Consider the following 25,498-nt stretch of genomic DNA (forward strand, 5'->3'; position numbering starts at 1 on the left):
TCGGAACAAAAGAAGGCTGCAAACTGGCGTAATTACGATTTCCTTTCGTATTATTATAGAAAGTCGGTGGGTAATATATTTATTAAAAAGTTCGACAAGGACGTGTGTACTATTGGTCATCTGTTATTGATATATAACACAATTTTCGTTGACTTGTTGCGATATTCGTACGAAAGTTTCGGCGTTAATAAACAGGTTTCTTGTTTACTTGCTCGTTGGGGTCTCCGCGTTGACGTACTTGTGATACAGTACGGTTCACCATAACTAGAACTTACGTCAAAAAATAAAGAAAAAATACATAAAAACTGTAATTCAAGAATAATATAATCCGTATATTGGTATCAGTAAAGGTTGGAAGGAAAATAATAACGAGTTATGGTCAAAAAGTTCAAATTCTTTTTTCTAGAGTATCATCCAACAATATTATTGCTGTTTATTGTCTTTTATTATCTCATTAGCGCGACATATCGAAAGTTCAATAATATTTCATCTATAATTAAACAAAAAATTGCTGAAAAAAGGAAACTACGAAAAACCTGGCAACAAACCAGAACAGAAGAAAACAAGAGAAAATTCAACAAGGCCACATAAGAGCTAAAAGAGATAATAAACAAGGAAAAAAGGAATTCAAAACTATTTAGAAAACTTAACGCCAACTGATACAACGGAATATTCTCTATGGAAAGCAACAAAAGAAATTAAAAAAACCTCAACAACATAATCCACCCATTAAAATTGACAACAGTACCTGGACTAGGAATGATAAAAATAAAGCGGAAGTTTTCTCTAAACATTTAAAAATAGTATTTAATCCGTACCCGTCTGAAATGTCCGTAATAGAAAATAACATAGTTGATTTTCTTAACACTCCGTTTCTAATGGATCTGTCACATGAGAAACTTACTGTTAAGGAAGTAAAACAAACACTACATAAAGAAATCAATTCTAAAAAAGCTCCTGGTTTTAATCTAATGACCGGAAGAATCTTAAAAGAGCTTTCAGGAAAGTGCATTAAATTAATAATATTCATATTTAATGCCATGCCAAGACCTAATTAATTTCCTATCACCTGTAAAGTGGCTTAAATCTTAAACCTGTGAAAATATCAGAAGACGCCTCCTCTTATCGTCCTATAAGCCTGTTACCTGTGATGTTTTGTGAATGAAGTGTGAATGAAACGTGATGAAAGAAAAAGAACTTGTGATGAAGTAGCTATATCTGATCTGTATAAAAACGCCTTAATGGTGTAAAGTTGTCTGTAATGGTGTCTGTATCCTAGTAACTTCTACAGTAACGAAATTATGGTTTTACTAAAAAATTTTACAAAAGATCATCCACCAAAATGACACAAATTTATCATTGTTTAATGTTCGAAACTTTTAAATACAAATTCACCTCGAAAATCATGATAAAATCGAAATTACTTCATCCCCAATGCATTATATAAGCTGGATTGTTACATTATATGCTAATATCTAAAAATCAGAAGACGTCTCGTCTTATCGTCCTATAAACCTGTTACCTGTGATGTTTTGTGAATGAAATGTGATGAAAGAAAAAGAGCTTGTGATGAAGTAGCTATATCTGATCTGTATAAAAACGCCTTAATGGTGTAAAGTTGTCTGTAATGGTGTCTGTATCCCAGAAAGTTCTACAGTAACGAAATTATGGATTTACTAAAAAATTTGACAAAAGATCATCCACCAAAATGACACAAATTTATCATTGTTTAATGTCCGAAACTTTTAAAAACAAATTCACATCGAAAAACATGATAAATTCAAAATTACTTCATCCCCAATGCATTATATAAGCTGGATTGTTACATTATATGCTAATATCTAAAAATCAGAAGACGTCTCCTCTTATCGTCCTATAAGCCTGTTACCTGTGATGTTTTGTGAATGAAATGTGAATGAAATATGCTGAAAGAAAAAGAACTTGTGATGAAGTAGCTATATCTGATCTGTATAAAAACGCCTTAATGGTGTAAAGTTGTCTGTAATGGTGTCTGTATCTTAGTAAGTTCTACAGTAACGAAATTATGGTTTTACTAAAAAATTTGACAAAAGATCATCCACCAAAATGACACAAATTTATCATTGTTTAATGTTCGAAACTTTTAAATACAAATTCACCTCGAAAATCATGATAAAATTGAAATTACTTCATCCCCAATGCATTATATAAGCTGGATTGTTACATTATATGCTAATATCTAAAAATCAGAAGACGTCTCCTCTTATCGTCCTATAAGCCTGTTAGCTGTGATATTTTGTGAATGAAATGTGATGAAAGAAAAAGAACTTGTGATGAAGTAGCTATATCTGATCTGTATAAAAACGCCTTAATGGTGTAAAGTTGTCTGTAATGGTGTCTGTATCCCAGTAACTTCTACAGTAACGAAATTATGGTTTTACTAAAAAATTTGACAAAAGATCTTCCACCGAAATGACACAAATTTATCATTGTTTAATGTTCGAAACTTTTCATAACAAATTCACCTCGAAAAACACGATAAAATCGAAATTGCTTCGTCTTCAATGCATTATACAAGTTGGATTGTTACATTATATGCTAATATCTAAACATCAGAAGACGTTTCCTCTTATCGTCCTATAAGCCTGTTACCTGTGATGTTTTGTGAATTAAATGTGATGAAAGAAAAAGACTTTGTGATGAAGTGTCTATATCTGATCTGTATAAAAACGCCTTAATGGTGTAAAGTTGTCTGTAATGGTGTCTGTATCCCAGAAAGTTCTACAGTAACGAAATTATGGATTTACTAAAAAATTTGACAAAAGATCATCCACCAAAATGACACAAATTTATCATTGTTTAATGTTCGAAAATTTTCATAACAAATTCACCTCGAAAAACACGATAAAATCGAAATTACTTCGTCTTCAATGCATTATATAAGTTGGATTGTTACATTATATGCTAATATCTAAACATCAGAAGACGTTTCCTCTTATCGTCCTATAAACCTGTTACCTGTGATGTTTTGTGAATGAAATGTGATGAAAGAAAAAGACTTTGTGATGAAGTGTCTATATCTGATCTATATAAAAACGCCTTAATGTTGTAAAGTTGTCTGTAATGGTGTCTGTATCCTAGTAACTTCTACAGTAACGAAATTATGATTTTACTAAAAAATTTGACAAAAGATCATCCACCAAAATGACACAAATTTATCATTGTTTAATGTTCGAAACTTTTAAAAACAAATTGACCTCAAAAATCATGATAAAATCGAAATTACTTCATCCCCAATGCATTATATAAGCTGGATTGTTACATTATATGCTAATATCTAATATGCTTTTTGCTCTTAAAACTAGCCGGATCTGTAACAAAAAATCAATTTCATCAAACGATATCCGAAATATTCACTGCACTTTCGCAATATCAAAATTGTCATGCAGGAGACGCACCAGCCGTAAGTGATTCTAGATGACCTTCTTCGTGTGGCTCGTTCGAACTTAACACAATCATTTATCGTATGCTGCGTTTAGCAATCGTTATTCAATTTGATTATATAAATGCATAACGAGTTTTTGTTTGATAAAAATTATGTCATAATTTCGGACGACTGTTGTATAATTGAAAAATGGACATCCCAACATTGTGCTCTCTGGTCAGAAAGGAAAAGTGCCTTTACATATCTTTAAAGGACCTGGGTTTCATTCAGAGAACATACCGTATTAGAAATAATACTCTACGACAATATTTTGGCGGTATTTTAATACTTTAAAGGGTTAATATATTTTGGTACTTAATTGCAAGGATGAATTTATATTCCAAAAAATCATCGATATCTTTTTTCCTCCGATATATCGAAAAATCGATATTTTTCTAGGTGGCCGACAGCCCCAGGTTAACCTATTAAGTAGTCGGGTAAGCTAATTGCGAACCTAATAGATGAGAACACATTACAGGAGTTTCCTGAAGGGAAAATTTGTTCTAATCTATGTAGAATGTGGTACTATACTCACAATACATTACAGACATTTTTATCTGCTCTATAACTCTGTAAATATCGTGTTTATTATATATCTTACATTTTACACATGTGGCTTAGTTGGCGCAGTGGTAAAGGCGACAGGACGGTCCACCCACTGTTGCTAAAGTCGCGGGTTCGAATCCTGCTGGAGCATACTCGTAAATTTATGTCCGTGATTGTTTAATATTTGTGATTGTCCTAGACAAGAGTGTAAAATCCTACAAGGAAAATGATCCCAGTTACACCAGTATCCAGGCTGTGTAATACCGAATGTCTTCTGGGATGATTTCTATGTTGGTCACTCGCCAGTCGGTAGGCTTAATGCCGAGGACTGTGGTTCGGAGTCCACGTTAAACAGTAGGTCCAGTCCAGATAAACCCTCGTTGGCAAAAGGAGACTTTAAAATATTAAAAAAATGAGCTTGGTTTATGCACTTTGTTAATCTACTCTTGAAAAATTGGAGTTTTTCATTTTTTATTGAAGATTCTACTACGGTGCGAGGAGAACCAAGTCAGCGGGACCTAAATCAGTCGAATAAGTTGGATATCAGTGGTTATTTAATTAGCTATATATTTTTGAATTGTATGAGGTAGTGTGTTATCTTCATGGATTGTTTCTTCTATAATTTGGGTATTTTTCGCGAATTTTTGCATCTAGTTTACGGTTATAAACTGGGTTTATTATTTTGGCAGTTGGGAGATAATAACACGAACAAAAATGAATTTCCTGGTCAGAAAAACTGACGTCAACTCTATTTAGGGTCAAAGAAGCTGGCTCGTAACACTCTTTCGTCTGGTATGGACTAAGTATCACGGTGCTAGATCAACTATCATTAATAGTCATCAAAGCAGACGTAAAATCATTTTAATTACTGTGAAAGTTGCACTCGAATTCATTTTTTTCCACCGTTCATCAGAAGTGTTAATGTTTTCGAAGATTCTTATAACACCATTTCCTTATCTGATGGAAATTAAAACTTACCAGATAACATTACCAGGTTACTTTACGTACCTTACGTCAAAAGTATGTTAATGAATGAATAATGAAGAGATTTTTATTACCACCATCGATTAATTATCATTTGTTTCATTAGCATGGCGATATTTAAGTACAAACCTGGTTCCGTCTGTCGCGGTTTGCGTCAGAAAAAGGGTTCAGTAATCGAGCGGTTCCCAACCGAATGGAAATAAACATGTTTTACGCCAAAAACAAACATAGCCTGATCGATTATTTATAAATTTTTCGATAAAATTACCTTGGATTTGGAATAATTAACCATGGCCTGCTCTGAAAAATTAATTATCAACTTACTGGCGTCATGTTAACGAAAACGTATGTGGCATGACTCACGTGACAATACCTAATCATTATTTGGAACTGTAAAAACTTCACAAAAAAGCTCTAGCACACTGGTTATGATGACTCATTGCTGTTCAATGTTATTCCCAGAAAGGTTTTGATGTAGTCCTCCAAAAATACTTCAACATCTTCTTTATAAGTTTTATAGATGTGTCCAGGGTTAAAAATTAGGACCAGTCCTTTACATGATATACACCGGTGATGCTCTGGAGTTGCAAAATAATACAATAATACAATAGCTATTGCTGATAACACTGCCAAAATGTCTGTAGTTAAAAAGCAGAGAGAAAGCAACAATGAAACTGCAAACACCAGTAGGCAAAATTAAAAATTAGAACGAGCAATGGAGAATCCAAGAGCCACACGCCAACATAGTATAATAGTAAAATAGTTTAGTTCATATAGTGAAGAAGGAAGAAGGATTGAATATTAAAGTTAGAAGAAGGAAATTATTCACTGTCAACACATATCTAAGAACTGCTGTTTGAAGAAATCCAGTTGCTATCGAGTGATGCCAAGAGGTTCAATATAGCCATACTTCAGCGGCCATGTGGTATAATAATCTCCATAGAGACTTGGTTATTGACACAATAAACCAGGCGATTAAAAAAAACTTGTCAAGGATCATGAATAAAGACTGGATGACGCAAGAAGTCTAAGCCTTTTGAGCTGGTGTAGTGTGGTTTTACTAATACCATTTGGTATTAGTGAAAGAAGAACACAACAAGTTAATAAAACTTGTTAACTAAGTTAAAAAACAGTTTGTAATTTGAGTAAAACCACTAAGATCTTATTTAATAAACAAAACTGTGGCATGGAGTGAATAAAAATAGAATTTGGTGACTGATTTTTGCCCATAGAAAAAATAAATAATATATTTTGCGGTAATAAGACGATGGAAGATAATACGAGCAACAAAAACGTATTTTATGGTTTCTGTGGCGCATCTTCCTGAGTCATTAAATCTTGGAGGACGCCGGGTTTACGTGTTTGTTGTCTGTAATAGGAATTTGTTAAACACACAATAAATTATGTTAATTCTAAATGAATTATTACAAATTCCATTTAGTATCTTAATGCTTGTCGAAACATACAATACAGTCTATCCAAAGAAGTCTCGAACGTGCGTCATCTAAATTTGTGACGTCAAAACGTCGCAATGTTGCCGTATCATCTCTGAGTTTCAGTTCAGTATAATTTATATAATTTAGTTTAACATTATAACAGGTCAATTGAAAATTCACCGACCTACCATAATAAAACACATTTTTTGGCTAAATTAGTTTTTTTATTCAACATAATTCCCTTCAAAAATTCCTTTGCTTCAAAAGAGGCCTCAGTTTCAGCGATTACCTCTTCATTCGACGAAAATGTCTTCCCAGTGAGCATTCTTTTGATATCCGAGAACAGGAAATAGTCGCTAGAGTCAGATCTGGGGAATACGGTGGATGAGGAAGCAATTCGAAGCCCAATTCATTTATTTTTGCCATCGTTTTCACTGACTTGTGACACGGTGCATTGTCTTGGTGAAGCAGCACTTTTTTTCTTCAAATGCGGCCGTTTTTTGGCGATTTTGTCCTTCAAACGGTCCAATAACGCTATGTAATAGTCGCTGTTGGTTGATGGTCCTTCCTTTTTCAAGATAGTCAATGAAAATTATTCTATGTGCATCCCAAACTACAGACGCCATAACTTTGCCAGCCGACTGTTGCGTTTTCCCACGCTTTGGAGCGGGTTCATCGTGTGCAGTCCACTCGGATGACTGTCGATTGGGCTTTACCATTTACGGTCAATAAAAATCATTTTGTGGATTTTTTAAATATTTTCGTCGGTAACAACCTGTTTTGGGCGTCCCACTGTGTTCACCGTCTTCGGTGCTCATTTCACCACGTCTAAACTTAGCATACCAATCCTTGATGGTTAATTTTCCTGGGACAGTGCTCGGAAATTCAGCATCAAGCCAAGTTTTCGCTCCCACTCTATTGTTTCCTTGCAAAAACAATATTTTAGCAACACGCGAAATTCCTTTTTATCCATTTTTTTCGCCATAACAAAAGTTGTTTCACTCAAAATGCTATAATTCACAAACTAATGATCTGACGACTGTCAAATTTATACACGCATCTTTTCAGGGTTAGGGCTAACTAAAAAACATATGAATTTAATTCTAGTAGGGCCATCTATGTGTCAGGCTGGGAACTTTTTAGTTGACCTGTTAGTAGATCTAATGGATATATTATCGAAGGACTTAAAACTACATTTAAGTACACAGTTATAACACTTTGTAAGTTAGGGTTGCGTTTGATTATATTTACAATGAACTCTTTTTCATACCACCTAAGAGTTAAAGTTGTAGGCGCGTTTTTAGTTGCATCCACTGGAGGCCTATTCCTAATTAACAATTTTATATCCAAGTAATATATTTTACTTTCATTAAAGAGCATATTTACCTTTTACGCTTAGTACTTGTGTCCTTCAGTACAGTGTTTCCTTGTAAAGACATTTTGATATCAATGAATTTCTCCTTCGTTTGTTCTGTTAATCACTACATAGTATAAAACAAAGTCGCCTTTTCTGTCCCTATATCCCTATGTGCGCTTAAATCTTTAAAACTACGCAACGGATTTTGATGCGGTTTTTTTCAATAGATAGAGTGATTCAAGAGGAAGGTTTATATGTATAATACATGCATAATATACTAAGGCAACATTGCTAATTTTAGAGGTTTCTAACATGATGTCGTAAATTAACCTATTTTTTTAGGCTTATTTAGCAATTAGCAAAAACGCTGCCTAACCCTACGAGTTAGATCAAATCAATGTACTACAGTATTGTACACCATAAAAAGGTCTACAAAAAAGTCCGCGATGGTATATGTTTATCTTTTAGGGATAACCCACATTAACCATTTTTATTGTTTACTTTTTACGTGAGAAAATGGCTTATTTACGAAGCTATTTTAAGCAATACGGCATTAATCCTTATCGAATTAAGTACCTTAAATACAGTGTGCAATTAATATAGATCAATATGGTTCCTTACAGCATGTAAATTAAACAAATATTTTCGGAGATATTACAAATTTAAAATTTGCGTTTAAAAATGTGTAATGTAACAAAAATTGTATGAATTTAGATATTCCAAAGATAGCAGGAAATCTTCATTGTAAGTATAGGGGAAGAGGAATTGTTTTACTCCAAATTTAATGCGTGCAGGCCAAGAGCTGTAATGAATGAACCAAAAATACTGGATCGATTTTAATCATGTTTTCATTGAGTGACATATGCATATATATTTTATGCCCGTGCAAAGTCGGAGCGGGCCGCTATGCTTTTATATACAACGTTCATATTTTTTCGGTAGTGTATTTAATTTAGTATCAGCATTGCACCCGTGCGAAGCCGGGGCGGGTCGCTAGTACCTGTATACATCTTTCTTGATAGAATTACATTTAGTCACTGCATTCTCTATAATGCATTTCCCATATATGCAAAACAGTTACTATTATTTCCCTCCTGACATATTTTAATCAAATGGTCATGTATATTTTGAACAATTACAAACATATCTGTGCACATAAATCTTTTACACTCTGCAATAACATTTCCTATATTAACCATATATTAATTATATACACACTCACTTTTAAAAAAAGTATCAAAGAGGTGTATTTAATAAAAAAACAAGCGGTGTTAATACACAAACATTATTACACCAGAGACTATGACAGGGCCGATGGGTCCTCCTAGATATATACCTAGGTTTTGACAAATTATAGGTTAGTCGGCAACGACTAGTTACAATGTAATACATACATTTAACGCAAATAACGTAGAGCATCTTGAAAATATATCGAGTGAAAATACCGCATGTACCAACTTCGAAAACCTTTCACATGCGCTTAGAATATAATCAAACACTGCACTTTGGTCCAGCAAGCAACGCGTTGCAATTGTTTGAACGTTCACCACAAAGAAAACTGTATCGCTTATTACCAAGGTCATCGATATATTTTACTTCCAATGCCTTAGTATATGTGTGTATTTTTTTCGAATTTTCAATACTGCATAGACTTTCCAATGTATATTCTACCGTTTATTTTTTTCGAAGCTTGAAAGTGGAAAACTTTACGCGATGCTGCGAAATTTCCTACCGAAGCAGTAAATGTGCAACATGAACCTGGTCGTTCAAAAAAACATTATGTTGAAGACGTATAATCTGAAAAACGTCCAAAAACTTCACGAATGACAGAGATGGTCGCAAAACTACATGATACGAGGGTCACTATTTAAATTTCGGGAATAGAAAAAAAAACAAATAGTGATCTCCACGATGATAGATCTACGATACACTTCTGCATACGCTTGAAGCAATTTTCAAAGCATTTATTCCATTCCGAATGAGATATCTTCAAAATATGATTTTCGAGCGGTTCAATAGCTTCTTCGGGCGATGAAAATCGTTAACCACGCAGCTTATTATTCACGGATGGAAACAAAAAGAAGTCATTGGGTGCCCAATAGTCTCTTGTTTGAGCCGATGTGTGAGAGTTCGCATTGTCATGATGAAGAACAATCCGCCGTCTCTTGTTTGTTTTCCTTATTTCACCGAGGACTTTTGGCAAACAAATAGCTGTGTACCAATCAGAATTTACTGTTCTATGATCCTCTAGAGGCACAGTTGCAATATGACCAGTTTTCCCGAAGAAACAGGCCACAATATTCGTTGAAGTACTTCGTGAGCGAACAACTTTTGTTGAATTTGGCTAATCTTGGAACACCCATACAGCCGATTGCTGCTTATACGAATATATCCATGATTCGTCACCTGTTACGATTTTATAAACTTCTTTCGAAACACCGCGATTGAATTTCTTAAGCATTTCTTTGCACGAATCGACACGTCTTTCGCACAGCTAACTCTTCATGTAAAATCGCATATATGCTTGTGGAACTAATGCTTAGAGATGCCTCAATCTCATAATAGGCGACGTGACGATCTTGCTTAATCATTTCGCACACAGGATCGGTGTTTTCTGGCACAACAGCCGATTTTGGGCGGCCTTCACGAAACTCCTCGGACAGCGAAATACGACCACGATTGAATTCATTAAAACAGCGATACATAGTGGTTTTTGATGGAGCTTCATCGCCAAAAGTCAAATTAAGTTGATTGATGCACTTTTTTGTGATAATCCACGTCGAAAATCGTAAAAAGCATCGCACGAAAACGTTCACCATTCGGTTCCATTTTTTTCCGAGACGAAAGTTTCAACTAAATATTAAATAAACAAATAGCGTCCGTGCGACAAAATGTTCTGAGTACGTATATCGTCAAAAATGTCAAACTTTATCGTCAGATGAACTCACATACATATGACCATTTTTTCACTTCCATTCCGGGAACTTATCGAACATGTCATTAAAACAGACATCATACGCAAAACAATTACAAAACTAACTTGTTAGGATTGTAACTTGTTAGTTACGGCTTGCTTAAGTTGTCTTGTTTGTCAATTTAACGACCCAAAGTCAACACACTAATTGTACTTTTAAGAACTTTTCGAAATTATGTGTTTTTCTGTAAAGCAATTAATATAAACGAAGATTACACAGCCAAGTTACATAAACATCGATATTACTGTTAAACAGTTGAATTTTCTCGTTCTGTTATAATATATATATATATATATATATACATATATATATATATATATATATATATATATATATATATATATATACATATATATATATATATATATATATATATATATATATATATATATTTGAACAATATTGAACAGTTCAACAAAGAAATATCCCAAAAAGTTTTGTATCTGTATCTTTGTATTTGTATTTGTATAATCACATGCTTCATTCTGTTTTATCTATAGATTATCAAATAGCTATCAACAACATGCTACTTTTCCGTTGTTTTTTCCATAGGTTACCTCTGTTCTTCAAAGAATTCAACATATATCTAGCAAATTATCTAGCAAACATATATCTAGCAAATCCTCTATCGGTTCTTCAAGTATTCTAAGTATAGTCTTTATTCACAGTCTAACAGCCATAGTGATTGTTTATTTCTACCTTTGATAAACTCCTTGGGCACGATTAGAAATTATTTATTTATGTATTACAAAAAAAGGAAACAAATCAACTAGCAGTTATTACTCGCAAAACAATAGCCATAAAACAAATCACAAAGAAATATGAGTCCATAAAAGTAGTAATAAAAGTGAAATTAGTTATAGCAAAGTCCATAGCAACTGCATCTGACAATGAAGAAAAAAATATTTAGAATTGGTAAAGATTATTAATGACCATATATCTGAAAAAAGTGCCAATTTTTTTATATATGTATAAAATATATGTATTTTTACAAGAAAACAATACCCATGTTAAATTGCATTATAACTTATAACTTTTAAAATATGAGACATACACATAAATTAAAACATTTTTTGAAAATACCCTTTTCATTGTATAACTAATGATGGTATAAAATTCTTTTAACTACTATTCGATTCAACACAAAATTATTTATAACCTCTCTAATTTTCATTAACTTGAAGTCATTTGAAAGGAAATTACAGCAAAAAATAGGAGAATTCTAAATTTTCACCAGATGAACTATTACAATACTTGATAAATAAATTATTGATCTATATACTAAGCTACATTTTTTATTACAAATATAGAAATAATCATTGCGTCCCCCACTTGTTTATATCCCCCCTCCAATTATAGGGTATATTTAATCCCGATCATCGAAGCGCTGTCAAAACATTCGGTATTTAATTTGATAGGAACAAAAATACCCTTACCTTGTTTGTTCCTTTGTAGGCAACCCGAATAACTTGTGCACAGGGGAAACACCGACGAATTCAGACATCACTGAATAATTAACGATGAAAATTCGCTTTCATCGAACACCAACCACTGGTTAATATCATGTTCTTCGATTTTACATTGATATCTTACCAATATTATTAGAAATTCACTTGCTACAACGCGGAAAATATCCGAAAACTTCTGGTAACAAGTGAATTTCGAATGGTGGCCGGTAGAAAGCGACGTGGTCGGCCTTTCTAGGTTGCTATTGGTCGTAGCATTGTCTTGTTTTAGGTGAAAAGAAAGTGCCGCTCCGAGAGAGGGAAATTACTTTTAGTTTCGTTCCATCGTTGTCCGTTCTGTTACGTGCCGGTTGTGTAATTGGCATTTCTTTATACGGTACTCCGAGGATTTTTCTTTCCGTGAACGTACTGTGATTTTAAAGAATCAATGGAAACGAAACAAACTGTCACAAGTTGACATGGTCACTTGATGTAATATTTTACAGAATATTAACATAAGAATAATGTTTGTTGCCTGTTTCAAAGTATATTAAATATGTTGTCATTTAAAAGTAATGTGTCTTGGAAAATATGAACAACACCAAAAAAACAGTAATATCATGTAAATAAAATGGCATATATATTTTTGCTTGTCATCCTGCCTACCATTTCCAACCAGAAATATGTATAAAACAGCCTTATTATTGCAAAAAAGCGACAACATTTATTGTTACCCCTTTCATAAAAATGCCACTTTATTTACACTCTGACCTTAAGTTATATGTGTCATACAAAATGTCTCAACATTCACCGACTGTTCTCAATTATAACATTCTAGACAATTAAGCTGAATTAATTATTTTTCTATACTAGAACTTCGAAGGGTATGATATAATTATCGATTGAATCACTTTAATTAGTAATATTTATAAACGAATAAATTATCAATACTAATAATTAAAAAAAACTCTCTTAAGAGACTCGTCTTTTTTTATTATACTTAATTTTAATCCTATTTTATTATCTGAATTTCCTTATTACTGGTTTTAAACTGTAAATGTAATACTAATTTAATCTGGTATGTGATGTAACAGTAAAAATGATTTCAAAATTAATCAAATGCAACTAAAAATAAATAATTATTCCCATAAAATCTTAATTACTTCTATTAGCTTTCATTTTTATTCTGTTCTTACCTTAATAAACACAGGCTTTTACTGGTTGCCTATACCCCAAATTGGTTTTAATAATAAATTTTATCATTCAATTTCTCACTTACAAAATAACAAGAGATACATTTAAAACTTTTCAATTCTATAGTTATGTTTAAAGCAATATTTCCACAGTATAAAACTACCTTTTAAAATAAATCAACAAAATAAAATTTTATTTCATATTCGAAACTCTGAGATACAAAACAGTAATAACTTAAATTATGTATTTATAATTTGTTCACTATTGTGGTTTTCCTGATATATTTCCTACCAGAGGGCAGAGCAACACATGTTATTGAAGGAAACATTTGCTTACTTTCTTCATCAGGAACAGTAGGCTGTATCATAACTTCTTCTCCACTCTAAAACGTAGAATTGTTCAAAAAAGTTCGAGCACAGCTAAATAACAAGTTACCTTCCAGTCAACCGGAGTTGCTATTTTATGCTTATCACAAAGTTGTAGTGAATCCAAAACACGTAATATTTCACTAATATATATAAAAAAACAAAACAAAACATCAAATCTAGATGAATATATATTATTTAGGTCAACACTTACTCAAAATTACGCCCAGTTGTTGCCGGATACAAAATTGATAACCTCATTTTTTTGTTTGGGTCTATAATAAAAACTGCCCTTGCTGCTAGGGGTAATCCTTTCGAATCTTTTTCATCTGGATCTATCATTTGTAATTCAACGGCAATATCTCGATTTTCATCCGCTATTATAGGGTAAGGAAAAGGTCCATCTTTACCAGCATACATTTTAATATCTTTTTCCCAATTTAAATGAGATTCCTTTGAGTCGCATGATAATGCGATCACTTTACAATTTCTTTTTGTAAATTCATCCATTAATTGTACAACACGTGCTAATTCGGTGGTACAAACTGGTGTAAAATCGGCAGGATGTGAAAAAAATACTCCCCATCTAAAAGCATGCTGTTAAACTAAAGAACATTATTATGTAGAGCATAAAATCTTACGAATCCTTAAAAAAATCGTGCAAATGCATATCCCCAAATGTTGTTTTTACAAAAAAGTTAGGAAAAGTTTCTCCTAAAATCGGCATTTTGAATTTTGTATTATACAAGAATATAAAATGTTGGGTTATAATAACGAGTCTCTGTTTTCATCAAGCAGCGACCTCTGAGAACACTTAAGAAAACTTTTATAAAAGCTTTCAGTTACCTACATTCGTTTTAATTCACATGTTTACATTATCAAAGTTTTATCTATAAAATACCAAGGTTTTTCTGTAAAATTATAGTATAATATTCTAAATTTCAATGTTAGATGGCATATATTTATTTAAAATTTAAAATATGCCACATATGCCTCTTTGACAATTAATGTTGTCAATGTCAGCTGACATTGTCCGAGTCAAAAAAGTGGAGTTTTACAATGAATTTTCGAAAAATAACGAGTTTTAATAAAAGGTAGCAAAACTGACTTTTAAATCACTATGAATAATGAACAAGATGCCCAGTGGACTGTTTATGATGCATCCCAATATCTCCCAGCTGTCTTAAGTGACCCCAACAAAGGTAAACAGTCCAATTTTTTTACAAGAACATGGGGTGATTCATTTGTGGAAAAAACTGAAATTGAGAAGAGTCCATTTCTACCTGAGATTTCATATGGTCATTTTGATCAGTACTTTCGAAAATATGGAAGGCGTCACAAAAGACATCAAAGACTGAACGAAGTGAAACTAGATGAATCTATTAAACCAAAAATAAAATCAGAGGTTCCTAATTGTCAAGATAAACTTAGTGTTATTCCAAAAATTTATTTACAACCAGAGTTTCATTTAAATGACCCAAAGGTATTAGTATGAAGCTTATTTTTATTATAACTATTTATCGTTGTCATTTAAGGTATTTAGTAAAGTATTTGAAAATAATTTGAAATCTGATCATGATCTCCAGGATGAGTTAAGTCATTATTTGGATATTGTTGAAGAACATATAGCTAAACAAGTTTCACAAAAGTCAGGTGCCTTTTTCCATGCCATGACATCACATGACACAATAATGGAGCAAATGGGTGTTGCAACAAATGAGGTATTTATACTATTTTAATGTTTTTTTTTGTTTGGGTACCTATAACTTTGTGTTAGGTTAGGACACTGCGTTCAAAAGTTCAGAAAGTTGATAAGTGTTTGACATCGGATGCGCTCAGATTATTGGCCTTAGCTAGATCAAAAAATAATCATATGTCATTAGTGGATAAATTAAAATTGATGTCCACAGTGCTTCAAACTCAACCAACTCTACAGTTATTGCTTAGTTCATCTGATTATGTAGCGGCTCTAGAATTAATATCAGGTAAATGTACCTGGAGTTTATGGAAGTTACAACAATATAATTAAAATGTTGTTAGGTACACAAGATGTGTTAGCCAAAGAATTAGCTGGTGTGACAAGTTTAAGGCACTTGCCCTCACAGTTAAAAGAAATGTGTAAGTTAATAGATAAGATGTTGAGCACTGAATTTGAAAGATATACAGCTGCTGACTTACACAGACCACTAGATGCTAATGAAGGTTTGTTATTTATATTTGTACTTATAGCTGTATTCTAGTTATTTATGAATCCTGTAGGTGTGCTAGAACCTGATAGATTAATCAGCTTAGTTGCTGGACTTTTAAAACAAAGTCATCTAAACTTTGTTGAGGTGTATAAACAAGAAGCTGTAACTGCAGCCCAAGCATTACTCAAACAGTTGATGATTGAACAACTGGCGGATGCTGAAGATGAATTGAATGAGCTAACTGGATCTGGGGAGGTTGCACCGTCAATGGATTCTGCTCACTGGCTCAAAGTATTAAAATTAGGTAGTGAAGCTCTTGGTAAGTACATTTATTTTGTTGTTTTATTTAAATTATGATTGTTTTCATCTTGTTTTTAGGGAAACTAATATACCGAGTGAAAGCTGTACACGATGTGATAAAGGAAACAGCCGATGTGAGCGCGGGATTGGTCGTTAACACCAGTTATAATTCATCCAGAACAGAAACCTTTTTATCAGAGAATGACCACAGCCAAATATTAAGTAAACTGAAGGGCTTACTAATCTCTGTTTGTGATTATTGTAATGAGAGGCTAGGGGCTTTGATAAGCACGCAAAGCGACAAAAATAGTATCACTGCACATCAAGTATCTGAATTATCGAAAATTGTGGAGGAGTTCACCAATATGTGCGAGGAGGTATGTGGAAGGCAAAGTGCAGCGTTGAAAGCAGCTTTCAAGATTCTGGCTGGCAATTATGTGCATAAGTTCAATATCCAAAGGAAAAATAAGTTGATTATGCTGCTGGATGCAGAAAGGTTAGTACAAGATCAGTACAGTTTTTATTTTACTTGGTATGTTCTGCTCAACGACTTGTTTAATGAATTTTACCTGCAGCTTCTATTTCTACCGTTTTTCTTTTCCTTTCTACATTCTTCTTACATTCCTTGTGCTTAATTTTTTTTTTTTTGAATATTAATCTCTCTCATAATTATATTTAAACCTTCTAAGTCATTACTAAATTAATTCGACAGCCATTATGAAATTATAAACAGCAACATATTGCTATAACATTATTTGCGATTTCGTCATTGCCATATTAAAATTTCTATTATGGAATGTAGCAGGCGCCTTGAATTTTGTATTAGCCAATCGATGTGGCAAGCTATTTGCTGTAAATGTTTTAAATAATTTGAATTCGTTTTCTACCAAGCAGATTATATTATGTGGTTAATTATGAATTTTCACGCCTAGTTTATTGCGATGGAGTTTGAAAATATAAGCGGTGTAACTTTTTATTATCGCATCAATATTTTATTTATAAATTTTATGCTAATCTGGTGAGTTTTATTGTTTGTTTATTCTATTTATTGGGTTTTTCTCGTCACTGTCGAATTAGACCACGAGCTGATGTCTAATCCAATTTGATCATCGAATGTTATGACTAGCGTTGGGAACTGTCGACTGAAAATAGTAGAAACAGTCGAAAATCGCTAAACAGTCGATCTAGTGCATTAAACGTAAAAAAACTAGCGACTGAAGGTAGTAATCACTATTTCGGTCATATGTACACTTGAATTATTGTTCTATTCGTGATAACAGACGGAGATATACGAATTCCTTCCCGTCTACAGATCACTTCATTTTAAATAATTTTAAATAGGCAAGTGGCAGTGTGAAAAATGGAATCAAATAATGATCCCCAAATAAATTTAATTGATTTATTTCTATTTCATTCCAACATGTACTTACTATTTTTTTCATCGGTGCCATAGTAAGATCGACTATAATTTATTAGCCTCAAAATAACAGTTTCATTTTTAATTATTTAAAATTATATTTATATTTCATATATTTAACTTGATTTTAAAGGGAAATAGAGTAATGACCACTACATATTTGTATCGTATCTTTTCAAGCAATCTTTATCAACTATTTAACCATCGCAGCCTTTTTAAATACAGTAATAATTTTATTTATCGTTAATAAGGAATATTTTATTACTAAGAATATTATTATTTACTGAAAGTTGAAAGAAAGCAGTTTAAGTATTCTAAAGGCTTGAACAAACATCGAGAGACTTAGAACTTAGAAAAACTTGGCTTGATGCCGAGTTTCCGGGCACTGCCGCAGGAAAATCAACCATCAAGGGTTGGTAAGTTTAGACGTGGTGAAATGAGCACCGAAGACGGTGAACACAGTGGAACTCCCAAAACAGGTTGTACCGACGAACACATATAAAAAATCCGTAAAATGATTTTGAATTACCGTAAATTGAAATTTAATGAAATAGCAGACACTCTAAAGATATATCCACTGAACGTGTATATCATATCATTCATGAATATTTGGGTATAAGAAAGCTCTGTGCAAAGTGGGTGCCGCACGAGCTCACTTTTGACCAAAAACAACGACGAGTTGATGATTCGGAGCTGCGTTGGAAGATGACCAAGCTTAATAAACCCGAGTGATCGCGTCGATATGTGACAATGGATGAAACATGGCTCTATCATTTCACTCCAAAGTCCAATCGACATCCATCCGAGTGGATTACACACGATAAACCCGCTCCAAAGCGTGGGAAAACGCAACAGTCGGCTAGCAAGGTTATGACGTCTACCTTGACAATAACAGCGACTATTATATAGCGTTATTGGACCGTTTGGAGGATGAAATCGCCGAAAAACGGTCGCATTTCAAGAAAAAGAAAGTGCTGCTTCACCAAGACAATGCACCATGTCACAAGTCAGTGAAAACGATGGAAAAAATCCATGAATTGGGCTTCGAATTGCTTCCTCATCCACCGTATTCTCCAGATCTGCCCCCCCAGCAACTATTTCCTGTTCTCAGATCTCAAAAGACTGCTCGCTCGGAAGAAATATTGGTCGAATGAAGAGGTGATCGCTGAAACTGAGGCCGATTTTGAAGGAAACGACCAATCGTACTACAAAATGGTATCGAAAAGATGGGTCTCTATAATCAGTGTATCACCCTTGAAGGGAATTATATTGAAGAAAAAAACTAATTTTACCAAAAAAATTTGTTTTACTATGGTAGGCTGGGGACTTTTCAGTTGATCTGTTAGTAGGTCCGAAAGTAGTAACTGAAAGTACACGACTGAAACAGTCGACAGTAAAAAGTAGTTGGATCAATTGAACCGAAAATAGAGACTGAAAGTAATTGACTGAAACAGTCTAGTAAAAAGTATTAAAATCATTCGGATAGGATATAGCAACTGAAACAGTCGATAGTTCCCAACGCTAGTTACGACCAATGAATGTTACGGTAGAAAAGGGGTTTAAAAATTAATGGAAGTTTTTAAATTTCACCAGTAATATTAACTAAAACAGACTGCAGATTGTCAAGGAACTCAGGTCATTTGACGGTTTTGAGGAGGCGTCCTCAGGCGTCTGAGGCTCGGGATTTACTGAGTGGCGTGTTACCTATTGCCAATTTTTTTATAAAAGTTTCCTGATAACATATCTTGTCTTTGGACCGTATTTTCATTTATATATTTTTGTTTTTCAGATGGCAATCAACAGAAGTACCTACCGAGATTCAGTTGCTGGTGGACAAGCTGGCCCTGGGCGACATAATTAAATCGTTACCCGAATCTCCAACCGAAGAGGACATGAGCACCAAGTACCTCAACAGGGCCGCGGCCGCCCTGAAGGTGGGCTCGCAGGATTACGTCACGGCCGGCACGGTTTTGATCCTGATCCGTCTAGTGAGCGAGTACTGTGTGTGCGCGTACGACCTCCAGCTGCTGGCGCCGGTGATCGGCAGGAATTTGACGGAACTGCTCAGGACGTTCAACTCGCGATCGTGCCATCTCGTGCTGGGCGCCGGCGCTCTACGAACTGCCGGCCTAAAGACCATAACGAGTACGAATCTGGCGCTGGCCTCTCGGTCTCTGCAGCTTGTGCTCTGGATGATACCCCACATTCGGAATCACTTTCGGGCGTTGTGCGGCGACAACCTCGCCGGATTCGACAGTGTTGAGAAGGATATCGGTCACCATATTCAACAGTTGGAGTCGAAGATCCTTTCGATAATGAACACGCTGTTGGGCGACCAGCTGAACGACTGGGACGCGAAACCGCCGGTACCCAGCAAGCAGTTGAGGAACATCTCCAAGCATCTGACGAAGTTGCACGAGGCTGTGAGTAATGTTCTTCCTGAGGAACAGGTATGTGGATGATAATCGGTCGTAAATCTCGTAAAGATTTGGCTTCTGTAGGTTAGCGACATCTATCAGGAGGTTCACAAGAACTTTAAAACGCGAATAAGGGAGCAACTGCTGAAAATGAACATACAGAACAACGGTGGACCCCAACATGGACTCGTAACATCCGAAACAATATTCTACCTACAGACGATGAAGATGCTGAAGGTGTTACCCGAGAAATTCGTCAGTGATAACTCCATGGACGATATATGGGATAGGTAATAATAGACTGTAAACGTTCTTTCGCAACTCCACAGCCCAGATAGACGATTTGATATATATACAATACTTCCAGTAGCATTTCCTCTTTATTACGGTTTCCAAAATTCAACGGTTACATTCTTTCTTTGTTTGCAACTGCGACATTAGTATTAATGGAGAAGCGACCGCGGTTTTCTTTCATTATTTGCCATAAGTTTAAGTATTACTGAAAAATGTGAATTATTATAAATTAGAAACATACGTGTTATAACTTATCGAATATATATATATGTATAGATATCTATTTTTAAATTGCGGTATGTCTTAAAGTGGTGTTAATTTTACGTCGACCTGTTTCGCGACTATTTTGTACGATGACTGATGATTTCTTTTCTTTTTTAAGTTGTATGTTTCGAATTTATCCCACAGATTGTGTTGTAAAAAATGTTTTTAGAAAAGTTTACATTGTTTTTGTTGTTGTTTTGTTAAATTTTTATTAATAAATCCACAGTTTTATTAAGCTGCAGTTTTTTTCATTATTTTTTAAGCTCTGTTTTTAAAGAAATTGATAATTGATCAGGTGTAACTGAGTAAGAGAGTGAAGATCTTGTGCTGTGTTTTCAACATTATTCTTCAAGCTATGGTCTTGAAGGAGACAGCAAAATACTAGTTGTAAGTGTAACATTCTTTTTTCTTTAATAATCTCTCTTTTAAGGACTGTTACATTAAACAGATTAATATTTGATTTTGCTTATTTGTTGTTATTTGTAACTTTTTAATATATCCACAACGTTATTATGGTGTGTTTTTGAAGAAAAGGGTGATATACTGCGGATATAGGATTTCGCAAACCCCTGTTGATCCTGCCTGCTGCAAGTGAATTATAATCACAATCAGTTACACTTATTTTAGCGGTTATAAGGTTTGTCTGACGACTGTCTTAAGTATAGGATATATCATTAAGTTCAGATTTTTAGCTGCTCTTCAATATCTAATCAGAATGATATTTGATTTTGTTCATTTGTTATTGTTGTTTTGTTTATTTTTTATTAACAAAATCAGAATTAAATAAGCTGGAACTTTTTTCAATATCTTTTTTACATCTACTTATTGGTTTGGTTTGGTTTTGTGCTGTAAAGAAAACTGTGTACCGCTCTCAGTTTTTAGCTCTTCTTAAAAGATATTAAAATACCTGATAAAATTTCTCCGGCTACTATTGAGTTAAATTTTGTTCAAAATAAAAGATATAGAACATTGATACCAGATGGTGCTATACCAGAAAGTTATTTTAGTGACTCGTACCGCTGATATACTTGTTTAGGCTTAAGATTCTGAATATGAACATGATCTCAGCTTCTGAAACATAACACAGTGACTCTTAATAAGTGATGTAGAGGGGGATATGATAAGGAGAGACTAACACTCATAAAAAGACATGTTACAACGTCGACATCTTACATATTATTCATTTTCAGAATTTAACAGTTAACCCAGTATCAAAAGCCATTCTTGTCTAAATATTTGATCAAGATCAAGTTACTTTGTTCATAGATTAGTTGTGAAATGACTGGATGAAAGATACTATCTAAGGCCTGGACATTCTTGAAGATAATGTTGATATATAATAAGTGAATGAGATTCAAAATTATTATCAGTTAGTTTCCCATTTGTTATTAAAAGAAGTCCAAAGTCTAGTGACATTGATATATGCTTTTGCTAATATCATATATAATGATTTGTGATCAGGTTTGATCAGTTTACTTCACTGCTTTATTCTTAAAGTTCTGTTTTTAAAGAAAGCTGAGATATGTTAGTTGTAAGTGAACAAGAGCAAAATCCAATATCAAGTTCAGCATTGCCACTAGTAAAATACATAGAATATTATTATACTAAGGTCTACTTCAGGATTTTTTAATTTGTGATTAGGTGTTATCCACAGCTTTTAGGATAGACCACATTCATTATTAGGTATAGTTTTGTCCAGTGTGTTTCAGTCTTTATGGGTATTTGGAAGGAAACATTTCGCGAAAGAAAACAAACCCCATTACTGAATAAAGAGCCAGTTATGGAGCGGATGACGAGTTAGTTTAGCCACAACAGCTGCTGAATTCGATTACTGTAAACAATGAGCCTCATTCAATTAAACATTTAATGCATTTTAAAACCTTTTTTATTCAAATATATCACTAGATATGTCTTCGCCCTTGGCAGCCCGGACGAATAAGTTTTTGTTCGATTTGGGAGTGGTAGCGAGACACCAGAAGTTCTCCCGAGTCTCCATTTTGTGGGAATCGCGACACGTGCGACAGCTGACCGTACATTCCGGTCCGAAGAACGTCGGGATCCACCTGTTGGGCTCCACCGCCAAATTCTGACCGGACGCGGAGTGTTGGATGATTATCCTGGTATCCGGTACGAAGGGCGTTCCGACGGTTTCTTCGCGTCTTTGCGGATCCCAGTGGAACACTTTAAAACGACAATAGAAATCGGGAACGGTGGATAGTCTCAAGGATAAGGGTCGGCCGAAGGTGTCCATGGTGGAGTTCTCGCACTGTACGTACAGGGGTGGTCCGGTATTCTCTGATATTTGAATGAGAATGTCCTCCCCGCAAACGACTTGTTCGCCCTCTTTGTCTCGTCCACAGCCAACTATCTTGAAAGTGTTCCTAACAATAGAATCCTTGATCGGTGACGCTGTTAACATACAGCCGTGACGAAAATGCTGACACGTATCTATTTCCCGCTCTGTTATCAGGCCGGAAAGGAACAGACCCTTCGACGAATCGGTAAACGTCAAACGCTCCGTCAAATCGGACGTTTTTATCTGGTAATTCTCGCCGTAACTTACGAACGCCGTCTCGTGAGCAAGAGAGGTCGGTTTCATTATGTTGCGCATCATCTTCTTCGTTTTCTGGATGAGCAACTGGCAGTGGTCCCTCTTGTAGGCCGTCGTGGCATTTTTATCCTCCCGTAGGGCCAGATCCTCGTTCCATAAACCCAGTCTAACGGGTAGCGAGTAAATTATTCTGTTCTCGTACAGCGACTGTTTGTCTTCGTCGATTTTGTCGTCGTAAATCATGGTGAAGCTGTTGCGAGTTTACATTTGTTTGTTGTTTCCATATAAATAGTTTTAAATACTAGTCATCGCGCTTATTATTGAAGGTGGTAGTATAACAAAATATTTAAAACATGTATATTTTCGCTAGTGTTGTTGCCAAATTGTGTGAATTGTATTGATTGAGTGGGAAATCTAATGAAAAAATTTGGTTACCATGGTTACCAACATAATTATGATTCTAATATATATATATATATATATATATATAGTGTAAAATAGTCGATAGACAACCAGAGGGCTGTTTAATTGAAATACGGCATAGGGAATGCTACAATATAAATCTTGTCTTAGTATATAGTGCGTTTACTTTATGTTAGAGTGAGTAGCTAGATACGCACATATATGTTATTTCAGTGTAATTCTGTTCTCTTAATATTAATAACTAATTTTTAAGTTTTGTGTACAAAAATATACGGCCAATAATTTTATATACGGATGTTAAATGGTCTTTAGACAACCCAACATACCCGGAAGAGGGTTTAGCTGAAATACGATATGCCGAATGTTTTAATAGAAATTTTTCTCATGTGCGTTAATTTTATGTTAGAATGAATAGTGAATAAGTTACTGAGTCGCCACAAACGAACATGTTATCTCAGTGTTAACTATCTTCTCTTAATGACTAGGTTTCGTGAACAAACATTTGAGGGAATTTTTATATATTAATATATGGTTTTGTTGTCAGATGGTTGTTAGATAATAGAACATACTCGGCAGAGGGTTTGAATCTTTTCTGATTATATAGCGCGTTTATTTTATGTTCTAATTTATGTTTTTTCTATGGTTCTGATGGAAAGTGAATGGGTTAGGGAGTAGCTAGCGTTCTGTCGATTTGATTTCAGTGTTTGTTCGTTGGAGCGTCAGATGTCGCCGCGGTAAAATCGTCGGGAGAGCCGAGAGAGAGTTCTCCAGCGGAAGGAGAAATCCAATACAATCCATGAGACGCGAAATTGGAGCGAGACAGACGTCCGCCTGTTCCACCGTTAGTCGATATTACATTTTGACGCCCGTCTTTGTCTGAATCCTGTCGAAACGGACCGGTGTGTTTCTCCCTCGGTTCGTTCGAGTCCGATTCGTGACCGAGGAGAACGTATCTTGCGCTTTCCCGGTGCGGTGCAACACTCGTCGGATTTTCCTCGGCGCCGTCTGGCCCTGGATAGATGCGAAACGACGGTGGTGCTGTGGGGGGCTGATGATGACCGATGAGAATTGTGCGATAGCGCGAATTGACGAATATCTCTCGACCGAATGATCTTCTATTTATAAGCGGAGGAATCCCGGAATCAAAAATAGGTAAGTGCAGTGCCTAAAAATATGCACGGTATCTCACGATCGCACCGTAAATAATTCATTGGGTAACCGGACGGCTAAGAAAAAGTTCTATGCGGTCTTGCAAGGCCGCCTGTTATTGCAACAACACCTTTTACCCGTCATGTTGCGCAGCGGATCCCTCTTTGGTAGCGCTTGGCGTCTATCTCTCGGTGATGATCACCGATTGTTGTTTTTTTTCGGTGCGATAATGCAGAATAGAAAGCGACCGAAGAGTTTTCGGGAGTTGCGGGTCCGTGTGGCGGCCGGTATTGATCTGTTATCGGCGTCTCTGTTTGGTCTGCGGTCCTGGCATCGCGTGGTCTTCGTCGGCCGCCGCACGTGGGTTTTCCGAGGAGGGGAGAACATCGTTCGGGTTATCGGTGGTCTGGATTTGGAGATGTGTGATCCAGGCCTTTGTTCGTCGAATTTTGGGGGCCGAAATACGTTCGTTTATTGGTTCTTTCTTCAGAATGTTAAAGGGATTCGTAGCTTCTTCTTTTAAAGTATTGTTTATTGTTAAAGAATCGCTTGAGGCAATACAATAATTGACCAAACACGCTCAGTTGTACTTCCACTTATCTTAGGTATTTGCTTGTATTTTGATCAGCCGTATCTATTGTTAAAATGCCAGATATTATTACAAGTAATTGTCAATGGTCAATAATAACACATATGTTAAGTGGATCTTTTTCATTCAAATTACTGTTT

General features: G+C 34.8%; 5 protein-coding genes across 6 annotated transcripts in view; 2 read left to right on the plus strand and 3 right to left on the minus strand.

The window, feature by feature from the left end:
• The window catches only part of snu (ABC-type transporter snustorr), a 100,272-nt gene extending 87,992 nt beyond the window's left edge, over positions 1-12,280 (minus strand). The window contains exon 1 of the mRNA XM_076409711.1: positions 12,198-12,280. Coding sequence (XP_076265826.1) covers positions 12,198-12,265 — 68 coding nt within the window. The 5' untranslated portion in view covers positions 12,266-12,280. The remainder of the gene's footprint in view (positions 1-12,197) is intronic.
• Positions 12,281-13,564: 1,284 nt separating this feature from the next.
• Positions 13,565-14,566, minus strand: Prx6a (Peroxiredoxin 6a). The gene is made up of 4 exons (XM_076409726.1): positions 14,407-14,566; positions 13,980-14,351; positions 13,836-13,908; positions 13,565-13,782 (listed from the first exon to the last, which is right to left on the minus strand). The coding sequence occupies exons 1-4, from the start codon at positions 14,490-14,492 to the stop codon at positions 13,648-13,650; spliced, it is 666 nt and encodes a 221-aa protein (XP_076265841.1). The 5' UTR covers positions 14,493-14,566; the 3' UTR covers positions 13,565-13,647.
• A 197-nt stretch (positions 14,567-14,763) lies between these two features.
• On the plus strand, positions 14,764-20,881 carry scat (VPS54 subunit of GARP complex scat). 2 transcript variants are annotated; one of them, XM_076409708.1, is made up of 8 exons: positions 14,764-15,248; positions 15,301-15,486; positions 15,543-15,750; positions 15,806-15,967; positions 16,025-16,273; positions 16,333-16,750; positions 19,461-20,121; positions 20,173-20,881. In XM_076409708.1, exons 1-8 carry the CDS (start codon positions 14,886-14,888, stop codon positions 20,380-20,382), a joined length of 2,457 nt encoding a protein of 818 aa, XP_076265823.1. In that variant the 5' UTR covers positions 14,764-14,885; the 3' UTR covers positions 20,383-20,881. The 2 variants fall into 2 exon arrangements, with proteins under 2 accessions (XP_076265823.1, XP_076265824.1); XM_076409709.1 differs by having other exon boundaries at positions 14,772-15,254; positions 15,309-15,486.
• Positions 20,882-22,519: 1,638 nt separating this feature from the next.
• LOC143200362 (cilia- and flagella-associated protein 161) lies at positions 22,520-23,496 on the minus strand. The gene has a single exon (XM_076410839.1). It carries the CDS (start codon positions 23,438-23,440, stop codon positions 22,532-22,534), a length of 909 nt encoding a protein of 302 aa, XP_076266954.1. The 5' UTR covers positions 23,441-23,496; the 3' UTR covers positions 22,520-22,531.
• Positions 23,497-24,418: 922 nt separating this feature from the next.
• The window catches only part of numb (NUMB endocytic adaptor protein), a 58,813-nt gene continuing 57,733 nt past the window's right edge, over positions 24,419-25,498 (plus strand). Inside the window, exon 1 of the mRNA XM_076409716.1 lies at positions 24,419-24,772. The gene's annotated coding sequence lies outside the window, so the exon portion shown is untranslated. The remainder of the gene's footprint in view (positions 24,773-25,498) is intronic.

The sequence above is a fragment of the Rhynchophorus ferrugineus genome, unplaced genomic scaffold, assembly GCF_030347505.1.
Source record: "Rhynchophorus ferrugineus isolate W39M unplaced genomic scaffold, kcgeb_rfMv2 rfM7, whole genome shotgun sequence".
In the NCBI taxonomy this organism is placed as follows: domain Eukaryota; kingdom Metazoa; phylum Arthropoda; class Insecta; order Coleoptera; family Curculionidae; genus Rhynchophorus; species Rhynchophorus ferrugineus.